Genomic DNA, 27,274 nt, shown 5'->3' with positions numbered 1-27,274 from the left:
CTCCCGTCCACCTGGGACTCCCACCGACGCTGCAAGATCCCTTGTTCGACTTCAGACTGTTTGTCCTTGAGCTGTGCCCTTCGCCGACCTTCCTTTGAGATATGGGGCTGCACCCCAACTACCTGTGTGTTTTATGTAGAGGAAGCAACGGGGGAAAAAAAAGATATCCTACAAGCACCTTTCAGAAATTCACGCAGTGGGTATGCCTCCAGGAGTGACACTAAAACGGCCTTCTACCTATGGCAGAAATAAGCTGAACATGGTCATTTCAGCGAAGGACAAAATTAAGTTCTTTCGTCAAGAAGGTGAGAAGGAAACATGAATTTAAAGGCAATAGTCTCCTCAAGTTAAATACAGGTAATCAGTTAGATGGGAATACCACAAAATAAGACTACATTGTACCGATATGTGAGTTACAGAGTCTAAGGACCATTTGAGACCCTTGGCTAGAAGGACTGACTCAAGAGAGCTAATTCTTCAATCTCTGCTGGCAAAGATTGCCAGTCACTTTCTGCTGATGGAACGAGGCATGGAGATCACACACACATCAAACTCCAACAGCTTCTATAGCTTAAGTTCTTCAGATCTTGGCATGCCCAAAGCCAAGTGATCATCTTTGCACATCGCCAATGCCATCACCTTACCCAAGACAAGCGATTCAAGACTTCCGATCCAAATCCAACACTACAACGAGAGACAGCACCCTGAGAAGTCGTCTCAACCCACAAGCAAGCAAGCAAGCGAGCTCAGGTAAGTACATGAACTCAACTGAACCGGCTCTTGTTCTTGATGACCATGGTCATCAATGTTTTGTAAACTTTAACCCAATGCACAATTACTGTAAATAATGTAGTTGAGAAAGTTTGAAGAACACAACCTTCTCATAATAGCAAAATAACTTTCTTTTGTCATGTGTGATGATTATTTAATGTTGCTGATTGCCAAGTGCGCAGCCATTAAGATTAAGAATTCCTGCATAACACAACATTACAATGGTGTCTTTAAAAATGCAAATCAAAGTTAAGCCATCCAATCATAGCATGAGGGTTGAAATTTGTCATCGATTTCAAAGGCTACTATTACTGACCCTTTGTGGAGGGTTATTTTCCTCGAACGCCAAGCTGCTAAACAGGTTGACTACATCTTATGACCTGACAAGACGCAAAATTCTAAGACGGCCAATAAGAAGGAACAGTAGACCAAGCTGACTGACAACATTTACAAGATGATGGTGAGGCAAGTTTTTTTTTTTGTTGCTTCCTGAATGAGCTCAAATAAACAAAAGTGCCTCGTCTGGCTTGTAAGTCTAAGGCTCAAGCCGCTGCAAGAATCAAGAGCAGGAAGAAAAAATCATCACTAGAAACCAATGCTTCACTTTTCCTTAAAACACAATTAGATGCCATCGCTGATGTGGTACCATGCACATCCACATGTTGCGAGTTGAGGTGCAACCCTTTTGGTCAGAGGGGCAATGAGTGTGTCGGTATCTCCACGCACAGTAGTGGCTCTAATTGAGGTCCACAAATTGGTTGAATGTTCAATGTCATTTCATGCATGTCTTGCCTCAACTGGTTTTTGATTTACCCAGCTCTGGATTCAACTGGAACTCAAATGTTTGGCTATTGATGCCTGAATTAGGACAAGGATTCCACTGCAAATCTAATGTAAGAACTATGTTTAGTGCGGTGAGGTTTTGGAAAGTACTTTAATACCTACAGCTGTTAGTATATTTTTTTAAAGGCCCTGAGAAAACTTCAAAGTTAAAAATGATACTCCATAAGACCTGAACTAAAAACCAAATCCTAAAATACATGGATTTCATCAGTACTTTGCATAGTGAACAGAGAGACAAACCCTGTCGTGATACAATTCTCATCACAAGTCTTGACTGCTTACTACTTACAGAGCACCGGAGGATCAAAATATTTGATTGGTGCTCTAGACAAAATCCTGTGTCTTGATTAGCTGACATCCCGCTTCTGACACCGATTCCTGATGCTGGTCTACTTACAGAGCATCCGTATCATCAAGACCCAGCATTCCACCTTCGATCTGCCAGATCAGTCCTCCAGCTTGACACATTGATGACGTGATGCTGACAGGTCAGAGGGCAGAGGTCAAGAGGTGACAAAGCTCCTCTGTATAGTGACCTTTGGGTAGGCTGCCCTTAACACGATGATTTCCATATCGGACATGCTGTTGCAGAACGACAGGTCACAGAAACGCATCTTTGGGCAGCTTTCCAGTATTCTGGAGTGTGAGATTGGTGAAATGCACAGTAGTTGGCTAGTAGCATTGCCATGGTTGACAATAAAAAAAATAATATAGTGAAGATTCTGGCTTTTTACATAATTTGTAAATAAGCTTATTTTTTCAAAATATAAAGATTAAGATGCATAAGACCATACAAAATGCAACCATGTCCATGATAAAAACTGCAAACTAAACTTTATTTTCTGATCCACATCTTTTTTTCCACAGACATGCAGCTGGGAATTTAGGAAAAAATGAGGAAATTCCAAACCGCACAAGACTTTGTAAAGTGTTTTTCAATTTGCAATGGCATTCCAGAGAAATAAAAATTAGGAAATCAGTGGATCCGAGGAAAAGTTGCATGCCTGTATTCAATAAATTTCATGAATCAATTGTAAGTACAATGGCCCAGCTGTGCAACATTATATGCTACAACAGTAGATTCTTCAACAGCATAAGTTACACGCTGTTTTGTGAAATAGTCTCCTAAAATTGAAAATTTTATTTCAAAAATTATTTTTTTTCTTCTTAAATTGTGTTGAACAATATAAGACCTGTCCAAACTGACCATGGGCAGCCAGCTAGGAGCGAGCAGGATTCTAAACGGTACAAATGTAACAAAATGGTGTCTAGTGCATTTTGGAAATAATGTCTTCCGTTAGTATTTGGATCTTGCTTTGACATACCTCTGCACACCATCTGTAGACACCGATAACGTACCAAGGACGTCCAGTTGTTCCAAGTCTGGTAAGTAGGCAGCAATGGCGTTCATGTCGTTATTGGAAACGCTCCTGCATTGTACAAGCCAATAATGCAAAACATGAATTACCCGCAGAGCATAGATTCAGTCAATATCTATCAAGTGACTGTTTTCAACAGTTGAACAACTGAGAGCCCCCAGCTACATAGAGCAGGATTGACTGGCTGTGACTATGTGACTTGATACAGCTATGCTTTGAACCAGTTAACAGAGCATAGCTCGCGGCACGCGGATGCAGCACTAGCAGGATAAATGCACACTGTTGTCAACATCCACAATGGCAGCTTCGAGCGGTGATAATTTGACGAAATTTGAGAAATAAAGGCAGTGTCCTGAAATTTATTTCTTGCGGATCAAGCTAGTCAGCCTAATATAAATTATTATAACAATGTTGGATGGCTTTTTATTCGGGGGATACAAGAATATATTACGCGACTCATGCAATATTGTTATAGCTTGTGCAATATATTCTTGTATTCCCCCTCAAAGCCATCCAATAGTACACAATGATTTTGTGCAGATCACATATCTTGCATTACTCCTTTGTCCCTATTATTCTCACCTGACTGCAGTTAGAAACAGCTTCCGTAACTTCCTGCAGGACTGCACAAAACTCACAAAACTCGACGAAAACTGAGTGCCTCTCAACTGGACACTGAAAAAAAGAAGAAGATACATTACTCGGTTTTTTTTCTCAGGTAAAGGAAAGGGAAGACTCAGGCAAGTTGGGATTAACTTTGTAGGGAGTGAGCATTAAAGGGAATATACAACATTTGCAAACATCAGGAAACAAAACTACTCTTAGCTTAGTGAATGCTGTATATTCCGAGAAAGCAATGATCTCGATTTCAATTCGAAAGTTGCCAAGTCATGTTGTGAATTGCGCCCAAATTCAGCGTCCGGGACACGTTCTCATTCAGCTGATTGCAGCTATGCGATGTCACGCACTGAACAAAAGAGTTAAATAGCAACCGTGTGTGCCTGTACGTCGTGTCAATGCTTGCATGCACCCGTTCACTGCTTTGCCAAATTAAAAACGAACTATTAACGGAAATTTCCAAAAATGCATCTAAAAGACGCATCTTTGGAAACGACCTTCTTTTACTTTTTTTTTTTTTTTCAAAATGACAGCATGCCAGAAAGAAGAATTTCACATGGAGTTAAGATTAAGAGTTATTGCAATTTGTTAACCAAGTATGTTTTTTTAACAATAATTTTGTCAGTTACTTTTTGAATAGCTGCAAATGATAGTATGCTCTTAACCAACAGAAATAGGTAAAGTGTCCTGGGTGTTTATAAATGTATCATTATTTTATATTTGATAGAAGTTGCCTACTTACCACCATCCCAAGTCAATCTCCTGTAGATTCTTGCATCCTTCTGATAGAGCACCGAGGCCTGTAATCGTCAGGGACCTTGCACGCCATAGATTCAAGCTTAGTAGGTATCTGCCATAAATATGCAATAGCATAGTCTCAAGAATGGCTTCACTTAATCATGGAATACTGAATACCTGTAGCGGTACTTTGTCATATGCGTACTCATGCTTGAACTTGTTACAAATGCCTACTCTTTTATAGTTTATTCATGTCACAAGACAATTGTCACAGGACAAATCTGTGATGGCCCTACAGCCACACATCTTTCTCGTGACATACTCTGACCATAGAGCTATGCTCTGACTGTCTGCCAAATTCCATGCTTTCATCATCAAACTCAAAGGCACAATTCCCCCAACTATTTCCCTATCTGCCCCACTAACATGTCAACATACATGTAAGAAATCAAATGACAGTTACTTACTTGCACTTAACCAGTTCAGCTACCACATTGTCAAAGCTTTGTATTGTCTGTATTGCTCCTAGATTCAAATGCTCCAGTTTGGGTGAATTTCTGCACAGGGGAAGAGTAAAAAAATAAGCAGAATACTTCACAAACAAAAGTAAAACTGACGATAAAGGTTTCATATCCAGATACATGTACGTTGACACATATGCCACCTGTAGGCGTCATCGACCAGTCCGTTGTTTCGCGTTGTGTTCATGCATGTGTATGCTTATCAGAACCGTTAACAATATTAAAAGAACAGCATTTTCTCCTTTGGTTTTTCCAGCATTCATGAACACTAAACTGTAAACAGATCATATCAGTGTGACACTATAAAATACTAACCACCAAATCCATTCATTTCAGAAAATTACAGCAAAAGCAAATGTTGTAGGAAACAAGTGTGAGTGCACAATAAGCTCCGGCCATGTTGCAAGAAGTCTTACATGAACGTCTTGCATGAAATCAATCAATATGATCCCTGTCAGAGCTCAAAAATGCAATGCTGATGGCAAATATGGAACACCATACTTTTGGTCAATCTCCCCCTCCCAAATGCCCCCCTTGAGACCCATAATAGTAACGCAGGGCCGGAGGCTAGAGCCAAGGTACATGTAATTTATAGTGCACAGGTGCTTTCCAAGGTCTGTTAGGGAACAAAGGAAGAAGAAGGCCCCTAGCCCTTCAAGCTAACACTCCCCAGTGCCTTTACCATGTGACTATTACATTACCACACGTTATCTTGCCTCTATTCCTAAAAAAATCATAACAAGGTCACACATTTTTACAAAACCTTTTGTCAAGTATTCAATGTATTTTGTTTGCTTTTCTGGGACAGTTACAATTTGGTTCTTAAAGTTTTTTGGGTGAGTTGGGGGTTCGTTTTTGGTCATTTTTTTGGGGGAACCAACTGACCGACCAACACCCGAGAGACATGTAGAAGCTCTGTTGCCAGAGCTTAGAAATCATTCAACTTTTTTTTATTGTTGCTCAAGTCCAGCTTCCTCACAGTTCAACAGCACCTTCCCTGATCAGATTATACTGTACATTCTTGGGGTATTTTGCTGAATATTCCATGGTCCTAATTCACCCAACTCAAACAACACCAGCTTTGCCCAGTCACTGCCCTCATTGGATATTTCTCATGATGTCCAGATGTACACTGTTATTATAGCCCTGCCTTTATCAAACCTCAAAGTTTCAAGTTACTGTTATCTCAAGACTCCCTCCCACTCCCAAACCACTCTCACCACAAGCTGCTGACTAACTTAAACCTTCCACCATCTGTTGGCACTCACAGATTAGGCAGACTGGAGGAGGGGGGACTTGGGCTTTGCAGTATGGCCTTCATTCTTCTGATACATGTTCATGTAGTGAACATGATGGGGGACTGAAAATCTGAGACATTCCAAGCATATTCCCTCTCTCCTGAGCAAAGGTTAAAATCAACAAAACCATTCTCCAAGGCCTTGCCAATCAATCAACAGATGTGTTAATGTTACTACCAGTAAGTTACTATTCAAATTTATTTCAACTACATGTACCTGTGATCCAGTTGTTTGGGGTAGGATTCTCTTTTCTTTCTTAGTTGGAATAAAGACTCTAAAGTTTGTGGTTTGGCCTTGTAGAATTTCTTAATTCAATTTGGTTGGACCTAGTAGTAGTAGCCTTAAAATAAATGTGGTCTCCATTAATGTACCCAAAGGGGCTTGACTATTATGTGTCTCCTTATTACATGTGGTAAAAAAATTAAGGATGATTTTGTTTGAGTGAACTATACACTAGAGACTTTATGTTAGGTACAAAAATTGCAGTCAGTGCTGGTCAAGTATGGGCTAGAGGACTATAAACTAATTCCTTTGGGGCAAATGCTTTCAGAAACATTACAGCTGACGTCTGTGTGTGAAAAAAAAATTAAATGGTGGACCAGGTTTTGCTTTTGAATAATTAGTCTATGCAAACATGGCAAAGAAAGTCAGTTATTCAATTAATCAACACTGTAATCGAAACGGCAATAATCCATTAGTTGAAAAAGTAATCATAAATTTATGTTTGTGGACCTACATCAAGTACATGAACCATGTACTACTACGTAGGCTCTTTAGTCACGCGACTTTTCCCTGTTGACAAAAACAACAGACCTCGACATGGCAGCCAACTGTTTTGAATCCTAACTTAAAAACTACACAGGTTACAAAAATGAAATTTACCCATCATAATTCCTGATATCTTCGGGTAGTACCACCCAAAAATCAATGAAATCAGCCAATTGGTTCTGAAGATATTGCTTAAACTGCGACACAATGACCGAGGCACACTCCACTTCTCTGCTACTGGTCCTTCGATTTCAAAAGTTCAAAAAGTTTTCAATTTCTAAAAGTGAAAGCCAGCCTGACATCTTGAATTTGAAAGTAAACGCAGGTTCAATAAGAAGATTGAAAAAAAAATCACTTATAATACTATGGCGCTAGTAGTACTAGTAGTCAGGGTAGTAGATAAAAGGGAAGTTTACTTCGTGAACATTGGCTAAAAAAAAACTGAACTTTTACTAAACCTATTGACACACACACATCACTTTTTTAATGGCAGCTATCCCAAAACATTTCTTGCATGACGTCAGCTAAACAAAGTGTTTTGGTACTTGGACAGCTTACCAGGTTGATTATAAATAAGCATTGTGCAAATCTGTCATGTTTGTAAGCAAGATTTCCAAATCATAACTGTTTTGCTTCGGAAATGAAAGTTTGATTCTTGCTTCTAGTATTTAGAACTATAGTTAGTAAACATTTTTGATGAAACACAGACTTTCTACAAAGAGATTTTGAAAATTATACTGCCCCAACATCATGTAAATAGCAAGTTTCTGTTTTTCACTTACCAGGATTACATGTCTGTACGCACAAGTACATAAGGTACACCATCATGACAATTGACCATGGCGGAATAAGAAGTATGCCATGTCCAAGAGTACACCAACATTATGGCAGACCACTGACCACTAGCACTGTCAGCAACTTTGATGCAAACTTTGCACTGGCAATGACTGGTCCCATCCAGGAATAAACAATCCCCTCCATCCAAATGTTCCACTCAGGTTTTCTAAGATGTTGGACATCTAGTATTGTGATGAGCAAACTAGACATGTTTTGCCAGAAAAGGAAACACTCTGCAGCCCATACTGGCAAGGTTCAAAAACTCTCAGCACACACCATGGAGGAATAAGAACACATACAAGTACATTCTGTAGGGGACACTAGAAGTGGACTGTACAGGACATGCACATTGTTCCTGCACCCATGCTGCACCAAGTACCCTAACAGTGATTCTGCTGTGTCAGCACACCAGCATGACCACCCACCCTACACACATCAACCTGGGAGAGGTGATATCTGATACGTACAGACAGAAGGTCTGGATCTGCATATTTGGCATGTCTGGCCACAGGGTGAGGCATGTAATTCTAACCCTTACAGATTGCAGCACTAACTGGTACTCATGGGGCTCTTATCAATCTGTGCCCACAGCTAGTCTGGGTATCAGCAACCCAGGTGATTACAAAAAGTTGCAAACGTTGGGACCAGCCTCCATAATTGTCTCTCCGAGAAGTGGAATTTACTGGGCTTACAGATTGATACGTTGATTGGAATATTCACTGTATTAACACAATGGGACAAATGACATTCAGGTTGAACATTTTGCACACGTCGAAGGGTTTTATTTCACATTTACGTGATGAAAACTGGTGTGCAAATAAATAGATGTTCTCACAAGCTGACTTCATTCCACCCACACCTATAGCAGTAAATGAAAGTGTTAAAAAAACACTAAAAGAATTCCAACCTTATGATGTTGATGACCACTGTCTCCGTTATCCTTGTGCGGTACAGGTTCAGCCGTGTCAAGTTGCTCAGTGTTGTTAAAGGGTTGAAGGCATCACTGTCCAATTTAACACGTACTGACGACAGATCCAGCTCTGTGCAAAAGAGAATTAGAAACACAATATTTGAAACAGCAATGTAACATAATTATTTTTGCATATATATGCCCCTGTTATTAATATTTTTTGCCTGTTCGTAGGGTTTTTCTGATCCTTTTGTTTTATGCACATGAATTTGCATTTCATGACAAATCAGGGATGTGACTTAAGGCAGAAGCTTCAGCAATCTCGTTCCCATGGTGTCGAGCAGTACTTGCTCTCCTTCGCTGGTACCGGATCATTTTTTAAAAATAACCTTGCGAAAGAAAAACCTTTTTGGGACAATAAATTGCAAGACCAATCGATTCAGATGCAGTCCCCAGCCCTATTGGCCCCCCTATGACAATACTAAATGAATAAACATTTATATATAACACATGTACCATTCCTTGCCCAGTGACTTATATTTAAACAATAATTTACGATTTAAGTCCTTTTAATTTCTTTTCTATAATATAGAAACATATTTCAAGTAAGGCCCAGACTCTTCCCTTGTACATGTACAGACTACAGAAGAGGATTTCTTTTTTAAAGTTTAAATACATTAAATATTTATTATTATTATTATTATTTATTCGGCCAAATTACAAGGTACAACAAGCAATCCACAAAAGTAAACAAAACTAAACAAAAACAATCCAATCCAAGCTGGCCAGGATTGACAAAAGTATAATAAAACACTGTAACTCGAAAGCCTGTCAATCCTGACTTGAATGGTACATGTAACATAGTACAAAATAAATTAAATTTTTTTGTATTGTTGTATTATGACATGCAATGCCAAACTTTTTTGTTGACAAACTTCAAATTCATTCACCCCCCCCCCCTCCACACCCGGTAATTAATCCCATAAAAGAAACTCATAATTCATGCAACTGTCCTGAATACATGTAGTTCAGGTGATCTTCATGAATATAATGTGATGTACATGTACATGTATGTATAGGTTCACTCCTTTGTCACCAGGTTTAAGGTCATGAACACAGTACACCACACGTATGCACTGGCTGCATTGTGTGTGTTCTATAATTAGATACAAGCCCAGCAGGCAGGCAGGCAGTGGGATTTCCCCAGAATCTAAATATAGCGCATGGAGGGTACAGAGTCCGGTCCCGCCGCCATTTTTCAACGGAACTGACAAGCTGATGTTAAAAAGAACCGATGTGAATGCTGATTTCCAGGTATGAGTGTCAATTTTGGTTATTTTGTCTTAAAATATGAAATATCACATGTAGGCCTGCCGGTACATGACATATATCCAGCTTAAAAACGTTATGAAATCTTTTTGGTGTGGTACATGCAGGTGTACATCCAGAGTGAAGCCAACAATTGTGTGTTCATGGATATATGCACTGTTCAAGCTGGGTTTAGAAAAAAAAAATCTGGGTTACTTTAAAAAAAATATGAACTTACGGCACGGGTGTTAATGAATGATATTCACACCTTCACATACAAGAGAATTAAGGGCCTATGTATACACGTGGGTCATTCCATAAATTTGGGGTCCAATTTTTATTCATGTGCTTTAATGTTAAATAATGCAAGATTTCATAAATTCAAGACAAAATATGTTATTTATTGCCTCCTATATCTCCAACTTCCAATCCATTTACATGTAAAAAGCAAAAAACCTGCAAAACGAATCAGTTTCAGTCAATTTTAATGATACTTGTGAAGCAAATTACACATCAGGTTTAACACGGATGTAAATGTCACACGTTTGTATGGATGTGTGGAATGACCCACTGTGTGTATGCATGCCTACAATTAAATTTTACAGAATGTGGTTTGAAGCAAAGTGCCTGCTTTGAATGAAATATTTAAAAGTTACATCTAAAAAGAATGGATGAACCATAATGTTATGCTGGTTTTTTTTTAAATGCTTATTTCATCATAATAATTTCATGATTAAAACAAATGTGACCAAAATAGCTATAACTTTTTTCTACAGCTTAAAATGAGATGTTTTAAATGCAAAAAAGTGGCATGAATAAAACTGCAAAAAGGAGAAATTAAAACTCATGACATTAGTTAAAACTTTCTCCAAATCATTTTTTTTTTTAGAGCCGGCTGATATTCAAAGGAATATTTAAATGTAGGCCAAGTTTAAAACTCAACTTTTTCATATTTTTCATGATTTACATGTAGAAAGCACATCTGGTCATGGCATCAGACGAATCGTACACATCTGGTGATCACAGCATCGTGTCCGACACTTTAGAATGCAAAGTTTGCATGGAAAAATATGGCAAGAACAGAGAGCCCAAAGTGCTGCCCTGTGGACACACGTATTGCCACATCTGCCTTGACCAATGTTGTCGGGGTACGATGATCCACTGCCCAAAATGCCGGAGGGAACATCCAGTTCCATTTGGCGGAGTGGAAAAGCTTCCCAAGAACTTCGTTATTCAAGACCTTCTGGACCACCGTAACACAAAACGTCAAGTTTCAAAGTTGAGAACAAAGGTAAGATTTGCCAATGAGTTCTGACTAAGTGTCTCATAGATACATATTTCACGCAGCCATAGTGGTATTCTGCTTTTGTGTTGTAGGGGATATTCTCATAATTATTTTATAACAGTATGTGATAATTAATTTCACAGTAATCTTACGCTTGGTGTTGAAGTCTAGGACAACCAGGTAATAATCTTGGACAGGCTCCACCTTTTGTCTCAGTCTACAACACTGCTTGTTATTTCAATGAAAACCTAAAACATCATTGCACTTGACTTAGGGACACCAATATTGGTGACCATATCATGTATGATCATGTGACAGACTGATGCAACTCTAATAGAATCTTTCTGTTTCAGGAATCGCAAGAGTCTAGCCCTCATCAGAGGAAGGAAGCAGCCAAAGGGTCCTTGTCTAAAGAGACTCAGCAACTCCTCTCAACCCTGAGGGTTTCCGTCAAAGATGTTGATCAGTCTGGTACACTGTTAGGAGACACCATCAATAAAATCCAGAGCGAGCGGGCAGTGCTCTCAGACACGTACAAGACGACGAAGAGCTCCATCAAGAAAGTTTTGGGAGACATCGTCAAGGCTGCCAATCATCGAAAGGATGAACTCTTGAATGAGCTGGAGGAATCTTTCAAGGAATGTAAGGCCCTGCTAACGGCTCAGGAAGAAGAGTACAAAGAAGAGAAGGCATCACATGAAGAGTACTGCAAAGGGCTGAGGAAGAGTCTGAAGGACTTTGAGAAAGCTGAGGAAGCTCATGTTGGAGAGTTGGAAATGTGCATCCAAGAGGCTCAAGCGAAGGCCAGAAGCTTTCACCACGGGAAAGAAGTGGCATCTGACAGGTTGGTCTTCAGCGACGACCACTGCGGGGATATTCTCAGCAACATCAAGACCTGGGGTAACCTGAAGAAGGAGCACTGCCCCATCAAGGTCCCACATCCCTCTTGCCAAGCTTCAGGATCCAATCCTTCAGTCTCCGACACGGCTGGAGAGAGTCTGAGTCAATATGCCATGAAGGACAAGTCAGTGAGGACGTACGGCAATCAGCCCGGTACTCAGTTGAACTCCCCAAGCTGTGTAACCGAGCTACCAAATGGGGATGTTGCCGTGGGGTCTGCAATGTCTTACACGATCAGCATCTTTTCATCTCCACAAGACAAGAGATCTATTAGTCTCGGTATTCCTCCCGGGGAAAAATTCAACGATGGAGTAACAGGTGAGGTTTTTGTAACTATTTGGTACTCGTATATTAAATACATGAGATGCAAATGAGGGCTGGTATTCTTCACAGAAGCTCACAAATCATGCGTGTAAAGTGGCTGTCCACAAACTGTGGCGTTGAACAAACGATAAAACCTCTTATACGACTAAAATAACATCACGAACATTCTTCTTGAGATGGATTTCGTTTCGAATATTTTATTTACTAAATGTTATTGGGATATTTGTTGGAAGATCAAATATTGGGATATTCGTCAGTGAATTTGGTGAGCACTGGCAAATGATAGCAACTCATAGAAGAAAATCCTGCATATGGAACACTTAATGTTTCCATTTTGTCACTTCAGTTGGTCAACAATCACCTCATCTACTTCTATTAACAACAAAGTGCTGACAGACCACCATAATTGCTCCTTTTGTGTGTTTTTTTCTTAGGCATGTGTATGAGCCCAACGGGCCGACTCTATGTGAGTAATCCTGACATGAATACAGTTCACGTCTTAGCGTTGGATGGCAAGTCACATTACCAACTACAGGCACACACTACCAGGGATGAAGAATTCTCTCCAAGGGGTATGGCTTGTACCGCGAGTGGGGAGCTGTATGTCTGTGACTGGGCCAACCATACCGTCCGCGTCTTTGACCAGAGTGTTGAGATCAGGCGATTCGGTGCACGTGGTAAGGAACCGGGGCAGTTCAATCGTCCCAGTGACATCGCTCTGATGCCTGACGGGGACGTGGCTGTGGCAGATTTCAATAATCACAGAATACAGGTGCGAGAATACTAGCCTCATCTTTTTTTTTTGTGCGACCTGCAGACCACTGTACTACAATGTGGCATTGTAGAACAGGGGTGCATTCCCAATGCAAACATGTTTGATTTCCTTAGCAAGGCCCAGTGAATGTGCCAGCATTGAAATTGTTCACTTGATTTATTTAAGTGGAGCTCACCCAAGTACTCGAATAATAGTACTTCTTTTTTTTGCGGACATAACTTTGGAATCTCAGTCAAAATGGTCCGTCCTGATTCCAGAAATACAATGGAAAAATGTCTAGAATCTATACTTTATTCAGATCACTTGTCATTTTTGTCTCAAGGTGTGTGACGGCAAAACTGGAAACTTCCTTTGGTTATTTGGGACAGAGGGTTGTGGTATTGGCCAACTGAAAGGACCAACGGGCGTTGCTGTGGATTCTGAGGGTTACATCGCAGTGTCGGAGCGTCTCAACAACAGAGTGCAGCTTTTCAATAAGAAAGGAAAACCATTCAAGATACTGGGTGGGCAAGGGGAGGGGTCGGACCAATTGAAAACACCGATGGGTGTCACTATTTCCAGAGATAACCAGATACTTGTCTGCGACAGCAGGAATGATAGGGTCCTGGTGTTCTAAAGTAGATAGAATTGAGGACAAGTCACTAGACAATGGTGTTTTGTCTGTCAGTGTCCCCACTACCTACTAGCCCCAGTGCTGTGTATCATGTTTGTTATGTATCATGTTCACTATTTCGACGGATATTCATGTTCCCAGCAAAACGTATGTTATGTTTCCACAGAGAGAGCCAATGATGCATGTAGCTCATCAGTACCGCTAAAGTCCTGCAATCTTAGGCTAAAACCAGCCTTTTTCAGATTTTATTTTCAAATCACTTTTAAAGTTACAGAATTTTGAACACAACCACAAATTTTAAAGTTCTGTCAACGGAGCATAAAAAAGGTAAGTGTGCTTTCGGCAAAATAATTCACATACATCCTTTTTTTATGATCCGTGGACAGAACTTTTAAACGGTGTTTGCGTTTAATATTCCTTAACTTGAAAAGTACACAAGTGATTTGAATGATTCTTGAACTCAAAGAAAGCTCGTTGATTGGGCTTTCACACCCTGGATTTTTGAAAGTGCTGCAGGCAAAACTTCATTCAAAAATTGGTCCTGCCATTTGGGTTTCGGTTTTTTTGCTCACCCTGTAATTTCTCTCCCTTGTCCTTTCCTAAATATCCCCCTATTTCCCTCTAATCCTGCTTGGCTGCATTTTAGTAACAAAATTATTTCTATCAAATTAATCTATTATTGTTATTTAAATTTAATTTTGTTTTGATTTTAATGTACATTCTATTTAATTGTAGCTTTATTTAACAAGCTGTATTTTCTGCCAAAGGCAACATTAATACTTGTTTAATAAACAATTTATTATAATAAATAATTTACCACGATGATTCTCAATGTACTTCATCCATTATCAACTGCTTTTTTGTACAATATCTAAAAAGTCGCAGATGCTAAAAAATTAGTAGAAAAAAATTATCTTGTAGAAAAAAAAAAATCTGGGGAAATGTTTCCGATATTGTGACCACAATTTCCTTAATCATTTCAAAGTGCAAGATTTAGGACATGGTTTGCATGATTAATGAAAGTGTTCACACGATAAGGGTAAATGGTCCAACTATTTATTTGATGCTTGTCTGTTTGATGGACAAGCAAACCCTGGCTTCTTACGATGTCACCGATTTCTGATACGCTTGTATTTGTAAATATTAATGTTCGTCGTATTAATTGTTTCACCAATGTACCATTATTTTTTCATGTAGATGAACATGTATTGGTGAAGTGGCTTGACCTTTAATTCCAGGGCTACCGGAAGGGCAAAGTTTGGTCAAAGTTAGGTGAAAATCCACCGAAGTCTCCAATTAAATCCGATTTCATTTCTTCGCAATGGGTCAAGGGACAAATAAAGATAAAACCTGTGTATGAACTTGAACCCTAGTCCCCAGATGTGAAGAATTTCATGATGTCATCGTGACGTCGTCAGGTATCAAATTACAAGTGATTCAAAATCAAATTGAAAAAGTTACGTTGAACTATAATTTTTCAAACGAATGGAATATTATCGTTCTCACTTTTTGAAATCCGGTACACATTGCCTTGGGCAATATAGAGGATTCCCAGGCACAAAACGTTTTGACCTTTTACCTCCAGTGTTACCGAGAGTGCGACAAAAATTGATAACTTCAAAAGGGAAGCATGTTACCACAATTAAACAAATTATGGAAATGTTGAGTAAGGAATGCCCAGTACAAAAAACGGCAATAGTTGCCTGCCCGATCACCTTGCGTTTGTAACTCCAACTCAGTCAACAAATGTGAATCCCTAGTTCAAACACAAAAGACATGCTGTTTAAAATCTGAGCGTTACATTTTAAGAAGGAAACCAGAAAATTCTAATTTCAACCTACCTTCCAACTTGGGACACTTTGAGGCTATAACACTGATGTTATTGGGTGTCAGGAAGGCACAGGCTGACAGTCGCAAACATCTCAATTCAGCACCACATTCTAAAATGAAGCTAGGTAAAATAACACACAAACATTGCATTTATCAATATGCTAATACAGTTGACTGTTGACTACAACGAACACGATCAAAGATTGTTTGTAATAGCGGTTGTTTGCTACAGCGATTTTTTAAAGACAGTGCTACTGGGTTCTTTAACGTGCATTACACAACACACGGGACCTGCGGCTTTACGTCCCATCCGAAGGAGGAAGCAATAATGGTAAAGTGCCTTGCTCAATTAAGAGCACAAGCACCATGTTCCCTGTCAGGATTCGAACCCGGGTACCACGGCACACGAGTCAAACACCGTAACCATTAGACCGCAGCCCCCCCCCCCCCCACACAATGTATGCAGTGTGATTCCGTGAAGTCGTGTCCCTCTCTGATGTGTGGCTGACTCTGCGCTGCCTCACGACTCCGCGCTGCTATATCTCAAGACTCCCAAAGTACTGCTGTACTACATTGGCGACAGGTCAATGAAAAACACTGGTTCAGTTCAACAATCCCATGAAAATTTTGTTTTTTGCTAAGCAACTGTTTTCCGTGCTTGGAAAATGTCTGTTCTCAGAATCACCATGAAAGTTGCTTACCTGGAGAAGGATTCTGTAGAGAGGCTGCCCCAGTCCCCACACCAGGCCAGGCTTAGCTTCTGTAGATGTTGACATCGCTCTGCTAGACCATCCAATGTATTCTCATTGACCTGTGGCAAAAGACAGCTATATTAATTAAATACAAATATTGACTGCTTCGAGTGGTGTATTTAATACAACTAGCCGCCAGAGGTGATCCGGGGAGTGTTATGTTTTCCTGAGGCATAGTCGAGGGAAATGGATGTTCCAGCTAATTAATGTGTTCCTAAAACTTACTTTGTGCCAGTAGGGCTGTAGATCCAACTCCACGAACTGAAGTTTGTCATAGCAGTGCTTCTTAAATAGCTTACAGGTGGGTGCAGCACGGCAGAGATCCAGCAACTCCAGATCCGAGAAGATAAGCTGGATTAATTCACCCTGAAACGATGACAATAACGACGATCAACTTGTTAAAAAAAAAAGAATGCAAAGCTCAGCTATGAGACTCAGACTCGGACATTAGTCAGACACATATGTAAGCCCCAGATAGGTTTCTCTTTAATAGTGACAGTCTTAAAATTTTCCTGAGCCAAAAGTCTAAGTGTGGACACGGGTGAGATTTTACCCATTCGGTTTTTACCATCATCTCGATTATTATAAAATCTTTCAACAAATTTGTCGAATGCAAACATGGTTTCAGAAAAGTAACAACAGACTTTCAGTTTACGAGATTCAAGTAACCAGCCTTGCATACCGGTAGCATATCAAAGCAGCCATTATCGATAGCCATACTGGGAGACACATTGAGATCATCTTGAGACCTGATGGATAGTGTCTGCATGCGCAAGGCGTAGACTGCATCAAGATCTGGAGGACAGACAAAAATGGTTTCAATCATTGACATCTTATTTATTATACACAGCATTTAAAGGTAGTGAGGAATATTTAAACATCAAAAATCAAAACTACACAGATTATAAAGAAATACCTTACTTGACTGTAAGTGAGTAATAGTCTCAAGCATCCTGTGAAATCATGGCACCTGGTGTGCTGTCATTTTCAAGGAAAGTGGCATTTTTGGATCAATTTCCAATGATGGTCAGGCGGCCATCGTTGGGAAAAAACTGACTTTTTTTTCTTCAAATACTGCCCCAAATGTACAAAATTTATTTAATGCATATTTTGTTTACAATCGGTTACACATCTGTGACAGGTGGAAGCCAGCTAGGCAGCTAGTCTGGTTCCCCGACCTGACGATTCCCAGACGTCTATCAATTGCTCTGTTTTGTTTGAAGTACGGTCAGGGAACCAGACTAGGAAAACAGCATTTTGTTAATGGTTTTTCCAGCATCTATGAACACAAAACTTTATTAACAAATCAATCCATTCCTGAAAATTATAAAAAAAGCAAAATTTTGTATAGCACCTTTAACAAAGATTACCATTTTAAAAACAAATATTTGATGTCCCATGCAATGACTATGCTTTACCTGTGCCGTCATCCTGTAGTGTGCCAACTAACTCCACCGCATCCAACTCCGTGTAGTACCGTAAATGCTGATGGTGGACAACCAAACGAATCAAACTGGTTTGGGGATAAAAGAAAACACACTTGTTGATCTTGTTCATGATATTCCAAACTAGCAATAAGTTTGATTTCGACATGACACAAATTTGTAAATGTAAGTACTCTTCAGTCTTACTTAAAAAAAAAAAAAACAGACACAGGCACGCACTCTCGTTTTACTATACTGCCGAGGACAATGCTTTGTGTGTCCCTTTGTCCTTGTAATATAACACTCTCCCACAGACTAAGCACACGAACCTACTAAAGAGGACCATTTTGAACAAAAGACCCAACGCCTGAGGACTGAATGGATCTGTTGTTCTCCCTTTGTGTGTCTGTCCTCGGGGGTTATGTAGAACACGAACACAAAAGACAACAGACAGCAATCTACTAAATCACAAAGAGGAAACTGATTAGGTTAACTTACTTGGATGCAAAGCGGACTTTCCTGAGAGGTGGAGAGAAGATTCTTGGATCGGACAGCGATACCTGGGGCCTGCCTGACCATAACAACTGCCACCTGAGCACGAAACAAAACAACCACACTTATGTTTCGACTCAAAAACGCTTTTGAACTGTCTAAAACCGACCCAACAAAAATTCAAGGAAAATGGACCCAAACCGACCCAAAACCGAGCCAACCAGAAAAACCCCTGAATGTTTGGCTTGGGCAACTGTGTCTGCTTTTTGTGCCTGAACTTAACCACAGCACGTAAAAAATCATCGCCTCTCAGTAACTGAATCACACCGTACAGCACTCACAAAGTAACCTACTGGTGGGCCAACATGTTATAGACCATGCTTGATAGACCGCAAACCATTTTGGTACTGGGCACAGTCACTATGCAAGAAATATTGCACCGTGGGAATTTCCAAACTGTTTCAGTTTATTTTGGTTTATTTCAGGTTTTCAAAAATGGCTTAACCGACCCGATGCAAGCTGAAAATCGCAAACGCAGAACCGAAACCGAACCAACTGAAATGATGGACAAACCGACCCGACCCAACTGAAATGATGGACAAACCGACCCGACCCAACTGAAATGATGGATAAACTGACCTGACGGTTTCGGGTTGGGTCACATTCGGTTTTGGGTCGGGTTTGCGCAACACTAGTGCAGAGCTAGTACTGACCTGACATTGTTGTTGACTATCTGACCAGCCTGGTCCCTGTGTATCTCACACGCAAATATCTGCACCACAGCGCCTGGGTGATACGTCTCATAGATGCGGACTTCAGTCGGGTAGACCTTCTCGGCATACCACAGGTCTGTAGAGAGGGCAAAGAGAAGACACACAGGCTGTAATGGACTATGTGCAAGAACTATAGAGGGCGCTGTCCAGCCTACTCATAGTCTTTGATCAAGACTGGATTAAGGTTTTTCCCCTTGAAGCATCTTAAACATGATGAATCAAATCTTCTCTCTAGGGAACGTTGGCATTCGATCAGAGCAATTCCAGACATACCTAAGGGGCGCTGTACTCAAGCTAATGCACGCCTGAGGCATGACTAAGGGTCTTACCAACAAAGTCTTGGCCGAGGTAGGGTTTTTTGGCATTGCGGCCAATCTCAGGCTGGCTGGATGGGGCCAACTCCCACCAAGGTCCGTACGTCCGCTGTCACAAACAATAGAATGACAATCAACAAATTTATACAGTATTTTATATAGTAACAAGCGGCACATTATTTAACCCTAACCCTCCCAAATCCTCTTTGCAAAATGGAGGATTTTGCAGGATTGAGGTTATATGGTAAAAATAGCTGATTTAGGAGGATGCAGGGTTCTCCCCAGGATTTTTTCACCAACCTGCGAAGCAAAAATTTTGAACTTTAGAGGCTCTCTGGTGCATTTTAGAGCAAATCATGGGAGTCTTTATAGAAGATTTTTCCTTAAAATTTAGAGATCTTGTGATTGTTTTGTAATTAAAGAAAGAAATATCAAAACTTTTAACTTTAAAACAAATCAACATTTCAAAACCCGTGTTAAAACTTCCTGATCTAGCAAGTATGAATTATGTTTACAAGCAAGTTTCAAATTAAGAAATTAAGGTGAAGAAAAAAAATCACTTTTGCTTCTGATTACATGCCTTTCAAAATAGCGATATGGTGGACACACAGTAAATCGCTGTTTGGTTTGGGTAAACTCTTTGTTATTCAACCCAAATTTACCAAAACCAAAACAGCAGTCTACTATTGTGTCCACCATGTTTCAGAAAAGCAAACAAGTAACAGATATTGTGCACTCACAAACACACATGCTGCTGTCATGTCCCCGTAACTGGGGTAGATTGTCGACGGCCCAGCCAGATTGGGCACCACGTAGGACACGTTGCCGTCCGTTCCATACTGGGAACTAAAGTGCAATACTTCCTTGGCAAACTGACTGACTGTTGTAGACATCTTGGTCTTAGGACGGCAGATCCGTGAGGGACAACAGCCCATGCAAAACGAAAACTACGGAGTGTTCACCCTCGCTGGGCTTCAGCCAATGACTGCTTCTCTTACAATCCTGGGTCCCTTTCCTGTTAGTGTTACAATAAAGAAACAAACTGGGATTAAGCCCAACCTTAAACTTCTAACTTCTAAATTAAGTTCGGAATTAACAGATGTTTAGTTTCCGTGTAACTGCCAGATGAAATGTGAAGACCAAAAATATTCAAATGTTTCTCAGAAATCAAATGGAAACAAGAAATCCAGGAATGCCCAACTAATATTCCTGTGTTAGTAACCTCAAGGTGTGCCCCCCCCCCCCTAGACAAATCTGCATTTCACAGCCAATACAAAACTTCCATGCCAGAGCTTCCCTACTCCCACCCCCCCCCCCCCCCCCCCCCCCACCCCCCCCCATTTTGCAACATGTTTTTATAACCAGTGAGCTGGCCCTATCCTATGCTATGGCCATATGATATACATGTACATGTACATGAAGTAGCATAGGGCCGGACGTGCGAGTGCGTGTGTGAGCCGCGCAGAGTAATACTACTTTCGATTGACAGGTATTTCCAGTCACAGAAAATAAGGCCAATGTTTTACCTCCAAATCGATTCACTCTAAGTCACCTTAGAGATGCATAAATCAGAAGTCTGGTTAACCATACCACTTTATGTGGGCAGAAAGCGAAAAGAAAACGCAAACACCACGTCCTGTTTACAAATTACATTGTTTATGAGCAGATGTTATCTCAAGAGGGCGCTGTGGATAACGCACGTGGTGGTGGATGGAGTTCGAGTCCGAACTGGGAACGACCAAGTCGATCATATAACTGCGATAATAAATAGAAAATGATAAATATACTTTTTTTCTTCGCCTGTGTTTAGTGAAAATCAGTAAATAAACTTGCCCAAGACACAATGAAGTAAAAACACCCGTTCTAAAAATCAGGGAAGATACATGACCCACACCAAAAAATAAGTTTTTTATCCACCTTTCACTTTCTGGTAATTTTTTTGGTTTGGTGGTAATCATGCACCGCGCACCACCAACGGGGACACGTTTTTCGATCAACTTAGCCTTAATGTAGTCAGAAAAAGTACAAGCTGCATGCACCGGGCTTGGGTCAGAAGTGTAGCCGGGGGGGGGGGGGGGGGGGGGGGGGGGGGTATTCCCCCCCCCCCCCAAATTCTTTGTACAGACTGCCATTTTCCATTTAAAGTGCCTTTTTTTCAAAAAAACAATCCCCGGAATATTTTTGAAGAGTGCCCCGCCTTATTTTTTAAGTGCATTTTTTTTACCAGCGGCCTTTTACGCCAAAATGGCGATGGGCTTCATGACTATTTTAGGAGGTGATTTTTGTAAAAAAAAAAAAAAAAAAAAGCTGAAAAAGGAAAATACACTAGGATTTAATAAAGGAAGAAGGGGAAAACAGAATACAGAAGATATTACTTATAAAATAAATAACAGGTGAGTGTCGAGTTGGCCCAGTGGGTTCGAACCCCAACCCTGGAGTTGGAGTGGACAGTACGACACAATAGTTTTAAAAATCAACGAAAACCGTTGAAGAAAAAAAATGAACACAATAAACACAAAAACTACAGTGCGTAAGGCACTCCGGTGCATTCTACCTCAATGATTTTACCAACATCATATTTCTTCCGATAGAGGGCGCGCTACACAAATAGTGGTCACCACCGCGTAAAGCAACGCGGATCACGATCTGCCCAAACGAAGTCGGCATTAAGTGAACGAAAATAACACACAGTTTGTGCATTGTGTTTTTCTTGAGTTATCATCTCCACAAACTGTGTGTTATTTTTGTTCACTTAATGCCGACTTCGTTTGGGCAGATCGTGATCCGCGTTGCTTTACGGTGGTGACCACTATTTGTGTAGCGCGCCCTCTATTGGAAGAAATATGATGTTGGTAAAATGCACGGGAGTGCCCTTACGCACTGTACTTTTTGTTTTTGTTGTGTTCATTTTTTTCTTCAACGGTTTTTGTTGATTTTTAATACTATTGTGTCGTACATCACGATCAATTAGAGGACGCAATTTGAATTCAATGCAATTTGGTTTTTTGATTCATCGTCTCCACAAAGAGTGCTTTATTCATGTTCAATTAAAAAGTGACTAGAATTCAGATTGAATTTTTCGTGATTTGTACACTGTATTTCTTTAAATCATATTAAATTTATTCTTCAAGTGTTCGCATCGATTTTCAAACTGGTTGTGTCCCATATCTCGAACAATTATTGGACGAAATTTCAATTCAGTGCAATGTGTTTTTCTTGAGTTATCATCTCCACAAAGAGTGCTTTATTCATGTTCAATTAAAAAGTGACTTGAATTCAGATTAAATTTTACGCGATTTATACCCCCACCCATCCCCCCCCCCCCGGATTTACGTCCCTTCACAGTGTCCTATTTTCCCCCTATACAGGATCTTTGGATTAGTGCACATACACAGCAATATGTTAGCTCTTGGCAATTTAACGGTGAGTAGGTGAGCGCCCTCTGCTGACCAAATTTATAAATCAACAAGTAATAATTATTAAACCGTTTCTCAAGAAATTTTGGTTGCCAATTTGGTTGCCTTCTCAATGTCTTCGATGTCTTTTATGAGTGAATCCCCAAACAGTTCACGCATGGATGGGTCAGTTTTCTTGAGTACATCAAAATTGTTGTCGACAACTTCGTCGAAAGTATGCTGTCGAGCAACTGCCAAACTTTGACTGGCTGATCCAAGTCCAGAAGATAACTGTTCTATAATATCTTTGGAGACCTCGTCGGGACATTCAGGGTCCACCACAGCATCATACCGTCGGAGAAAGGGCAAAGCCGATTTCAGGAGGTTGTTGTGAGCGTTTTTGATCTGATCATCTACTGAGATGAGAGAAGAATTAGCCTGTTTGAAGACTTTTTTGAGTCCCAGGGGGAGTTTCGGTGCACAAAAATATTTATCTTGTTTATCACCGACTGCTCAATTCCTCCTTGTGTAGCTGAAGTAGAACTTCTGTTGTATGTGTATTTTGTTGTTGATGGGAGGTATATGTATTCTGTCAGCAAGCATTATGCACAAAAGTTTCCAACAAGCTACTTTTTTGAGGTATTTTTAATTTGTAGACCCACATTACTGTAGTTGCAAAAAACGAGTATCACTTACAGTGGCCTGAAGTTGACCCCCTTCCTTTCTTAGGAGACTTCCTAATTGTACATTTATTATGAGTGTTGTAATGGACATTACATTCAGCGCTATCTGGTGTCCAGAAAAATAACAGAGACATTTGTGCGCACAAATAGTTTTACTCAGCACGTTAAAATCAAATTGTGATCGTTGGTTCCGGTATTAGGAACTCCTGTGTTAAGATGAAGGTAGTAAAAGAGACAGAAAAAGTAAAAGTAAAGATTGTGACCAAAAATCGCCTCGCCTGATCTGAGGCTCAGTTCGCCATGGGTAAGGCATTCCTCTGATGTGCATCGGCACAACATGGTGATGGTGACGCAGCTGAAACATTGTTGGCCGAAACAACTCCGTTACTCCTCCACTCGCAAACCAGGACGTCCACCCCGAAGCGAACGGCGTACAACTTGGGCAGATAGACGCAGAACAGCGTCAGGAAGGAGTTGAGCAGTATGGCCACGCACAGCGTGGCAACCTTCTGCTGAACGGTAGCCGCCGTCATGTAGACGGGCACGGCCGCCATGCCGAAGACCAGCGTGGAGTACACACTGATGGCGATGAATTTGGACTCGTTGTAGTTGCTGGGTACCTTGCGGGCCTTGAAGGCGAAGAAGCAGCAGGCTAGGACTAACAACAGGCTGCAAAAAGTGGATACTATTGAGCCGTAGCCGAAAGCACAGTAGGCCTCGATGTAGCCGGTCGGAGGACTGAAATATAACTTGGCTGGGACTGCTGGACTTATAAGAGTTCCAGATAGGCAGATCAACATCTGGTAAAAATGAAAGAAAGGGAGAACTCAATTTAAATGAAGGAAACAATCACCACTGTTTAACTACGATTGATAGCTGCTTCGAAAAAATCGGGAAAGTTAAAGTTGGTGTAAACGTGCTTTTTTTGTGTGTGGCACCTTGAAAATAGATTTTTAGAATTAAGAGCGGGACGCGTTCTCCATGGTGTGTGCAATTTCTGAACTGGAACGCGCGCCATTTAAAACCAATTTTTAAAAAATGTATGAAGGCGTGCAAAAACAAACATGCAAATTGATTTGTTATAGGACACCATCCGGATCTGCCAATAATTTACAAAGGACACTCATTCACCCGGGGCTTAACTTGGACTGTCATGTAGGGGACCGTGCCTGAACAAGGGCGACCTCATTTGCCCTTTCCTAACTTCATGCATATTTATGTAGAAGCCATCCACATTGTATCTGGGTGATTTACATATTCCGATGTAAAACATTGCTTTGTGCCTTGTTGTTTTCCGACTAGTCACAATGCCATTTTTTGAAAAGGTGCGGTAACCAGACAACGTAGATGCGATATTCAAGGGGAATACCTTAGTCATAGTCTTCAATTTAGGTTTTGGACAGGGATCGGAGGTGTGGTCAAAATTCCTAGGTCACGCTCACCATAAGCAGAGTAGCAATAAATGCAAACGCAAGCTGAGCCCGAGGACCGGCGAACCGAGGGCGCTTGTTGGATTTCCTCCCGGCTTCGAAGATCCTGTAGATCCGGTTGACCTTCAGCAGAGTCGGCGCGTACGTCAGGGTGAAACACAAAGCGACGATGATCTCCGAGGCACGACACGAGACTGTCGTTACCGGAGCTAGGAGCGTGAAAGGAGCAAGGAAGGCTAAAGTGAGCCCCAAGATGTTGATGCTGCTCAGCTCACGGCTGGCGGCTTTGATCAACACGTGGTACCGGTAGTGGAAGAGTCCCAGCGCTGAAAGAAGGGACAGGACCAGTCCGAGGCCTGAAAGGATCAGGATGGCAATAACTGTGGGCTCGCTCCAACTTGGAGACGTCGGAACAATGAGTTGGCAGTGTCTAAAGCTCTGGTCGGGCCACTCGTCCCTCTGACACGGCATGCACGAGTTGCCGCTGACGATGGCATGAGCAGGGCATCTCCGGCAGCCGTAGCAGCATTTCTCTTCCAGTGGATCCTCTATGAAACCAGGTGGACACACCTCTCGACACAATGAGACTGGTGGATCCGGCGAGTCCCGATACCACTGCAAAGCACTTGCGTTTAGCTGAAGGGGATTCTCTGCAGATGAGCTCCATCGCCCAACTTCAGTTGCTGTAAAAGTGTCGTTGTGAATCTGAAAGTTCAGTATTTTGTAATTCCCGCCAGAATCGCCGTTGCTGTCGAATCTGAACTCCCCAGCCAACCTCTGAAATGTGGTGTTTAGCAAGTAAGGAAAGAAATCTTGGCCGGTGATAGTGCGAACTGTCGAATTGCAGTCAGTGTAATTGGCACAAAGATCGTTCAGCAAGTCATGAAGAGCGTACGAGAACGCGTAAACGGCGTCCACCAAGTGATGATCATTTGCAAAAATAGGGACCGGACATTCCGTAAGATCGGAGCACTTACGCTCGGCCTTCCACTGGGCTAACCACGGGTGGCTGAGTTCGGTCGTCTGCGAAAATCGATTGTAGTTGAAACCTGGAATGTTCACGTACTGCATCTGGACGAAAAGGCTACCCTGTAACATTGACAGCTCGACGTTGTACCTTGTCAGTGATTCGGGGAATGCCCAGCCGTCGCTGCCCACAAAGGTGATGTGGGGTAGAATTCCAACGTCGCTCATTGTCGTCAAGATGCCACTCGCTGTCACGACATCCATGAACATGATAACGACCCTGGCTTTGGGGGAGCTGGACAGTCTGCCCACAGCGTCCCGAAGCTCGGCATCTGTTGCTTGAGACTGTACCGAGACCGAGAACGCGATACATATATCGCGCTTTTCCGCGAGGTGGAGCAGGCTTTGGGCGCCGTGAATACCGTATGTGTTCAGCTGGAAATACAGACCGACGTACTTCCAATCAAATCGTAGAAGAATATCGGCAATTGCCGCGGCTTGTAGACTGTCCGGAGGGACCGTGCGGAGAAAATAGGGGAACCGGCGCTTGTCGCTGAGTTCGTTGCTTGTGGCGAATGGAGAGATGACAGGGATGCGATACAGGCTGGCGGCCTGCGCCGTCGGAATTGTAGTGGCACTCGATTGAGTTCCTATGATGCAGAAAAGATTCCCGTACTCTGCTGGGTTGATCTTTGGGAACTGGACATCCTCCTGGGGTCTCTCGGATGTGCTTGCCAGGCTGAGCGCAGTCCACATTGACAGGGTCTCCGAGTAGCAGTTGTCGCGAATGTCGTAGCCGATGGTGATATTCGGCAAGATATCGGTGCGATTGTTGATCTCCTCGATGGCGAACAGCAGAATCACAGACAGTTCGATCCCCCAGTCGGACAGTTTGCCACTGCACGGAGGCCCGGAGGACCAGCCGTGAATCGGTAAGCTTGCCCCCAAGATAACATGCCCGGGCCTGGTCATGCTGGCGTGTGCTGCACTCGGGATGATGCCGGTAATCGCCGGCCTCGGAACCACCAGAAATAGTACTAGCCAGCGAAAAATCATCTTGCCGCTGCTAAAATCACAAAGCATATTATACGTCCGAATGTCCGAAGTATTATTCTTGTGACTGTCCACGAGTGCGTGAGAACACCCAAAGCCTCCTGTTTAAATACGACACCTCGTAAATGTGGTTACAAGAGACTACATGTAGTTTCTCAATAAAGCCTGCCGTCAAAATAATGTTGGTGTCATCCGATAGCAGTGCCTGTACTGTAGGTTTAGACTTCAAAACAAAACTTTTTACTTTATATACGAGAATAGAAATCGGAACAGT

General features: G+C 41.5%; 3 protein-coding genes across 3 annotated transcripts; 1 reads left to right on the top strand and 2 right to left on the bottom strand.

The window, feature by feature from the left end:
- Positions 1–1,029: 1,029 nt before the first annotated feature.
- On the bottom strand, positions 1,030–21,138 carry LOC119719538 (F-box/LRR-repeat protein 4-like). The gene is made up of 16 exons (XM_038189000.1): positions 21,000–21,138; positions 20,214–20,488; positions 19,489–19,582; positions 19,100–19,235; positions 18,393–18,485; positions 17,889–17,983; positions 17,153–17,265; positions 16,696–16,836; positions 16,420–16,529; positions 15,730–15,839; positions 8,681–8,813; positions 4,817–4,906; positions 4,354–4,461; positions 3,576–3,668; positions 2,940–3,044; positions 1,030–2,250 (listed from the first exon to the last, which is right to left on the bottom strand). Exons 2-16 carry the CDS (start codon positions 20,406–20,408, stop codon positions 2,118–2,120), a joined length of 1,749 nt encoding a protein of 582 aa, XP_038044928.1. The 5' UTR covers positions 20,409–20,488; positions 21,000–21,138; the 3' UTR covers positions 1,030–2,117.
- LOC119719537 (RING finger protein nhl-1-like) lies at positions 9,569–14,326 on the top strand. The gene is made up of 5 exons (XM_038188999.1): positions 9,569–9,997; positions 10,965–11,282; positions 11,630–12,494; positions 12,935–13,272; positions 13,598–14,326. Exons 1-5 carry the CDS (start codon positions 9,815–9,817, stop codon positions 13,889–13,891), a joined length of 1,998 nt encoding a protein of 665 aa, XP_038044927.1. The 5' UTR covers positions 9,569–9,814; the 3' UTR covers positions 13,892–14,326.
- Positions 21,139–23,841: 2,703 nt separating the features above from the next.
- On the bottom strand, positions 23,842–26,919 carry LOC119719668 (metabotropic glutamate receptor-like). Its single transcript, XM_038189165.1, has 2 exons — positions 24,994–26,919; positions 23,842–24,351 (listed from the first exon to the last, which is right to left on the bottom strand). The coding sequence occupies exons 1-2, from the start codon at positions 26,917–26,919 to the stop codon at positions 23,842–23,844; spliced, it is 2,436 nt and encodes an 811-aa protein (XP_038045093.1).
- Between the last annotated feature and the right edge of the window lie 355 nt (positions 26,920–27,274).

This window comes from Patiria miniata, unplaced genomic scaffold, assembly GCF_015706575.1.
Source record: "Patiria miniata isolate m_02_andy unplaced genomic scaffold, ASM1570657v1 HiC_scaffold_8, whole genome shotgun sequence".
Lineage (NCBI taxonomy): Eukaryota > Metazoa > Echinodermata > Asteroidea > Valvatida > Asterinidae > Patiria > Patiria miniata.
This window is presented reverse-complemented; position numbering and strand designations above follow the sequence as displayed.

Excerpts from the sequence above, each read along its gene's own strand:
- LOC119719537 (XM_038188999.1), top strand. The coding sequence starts at position 9,815 with ATGCACTGGCTGCATTGTGTGTGTTCTATAATTAGATACAAGCCCAGC. Across the intron at positions 9,998-10,964 it reads ATGTGAATGCTGATTTCCAG|AAAGCACATCTGGTCATGGC; the intron begins GTATGAGTGTCA and ends ATTTACATGTAG. Across the intron at positions 13,273-13,597 it reads TCAATAATCACAGAATACAG|GTGTGTGACGGCAAAACTGG; the intron begins GTGCGAGAATAC and ends TTTTGTCTCAAG.
- LOC119719538 (XM_038189000.1), bottom strand. The coding sequence starts at position 20,408 with ATGGGCTGTTGTCCCTCACGGATCTGCCGTCCTAAGACCAAGATGTCT. Across the intron at positions 18,486-19,099 it reads ATAGTCAACAACAATGTCAG|GTGGCAGTTGTTATGGTCAG; the intron begins GTCAGTACTAGC and ends TTTCGTGCTCAG. Across the intron at positions 17,984-18,392 it reads AAAGTCCGCTTTGCATCCAA|TTTGATTCGTTTGGTTGTCC; the intron begins GTAAGTTAACCT and ends TCCCCAAACCAG.
- LOC119719668 (XM_038189165.1), bottom strand. The coding sequence starts at position 26,919 with ATGACCAGGCCCGGGCATGTTATCTTGGGGGCAAGCTTACCGATTCAC. Across the intron at positions 24,352-24,993 it reads TTATTGCTACTCTGCTTATG|ATGTTGATCTGCCTATCTGG; the intron begins GTGAGCGTGACC and ends CATTTTTACCAG.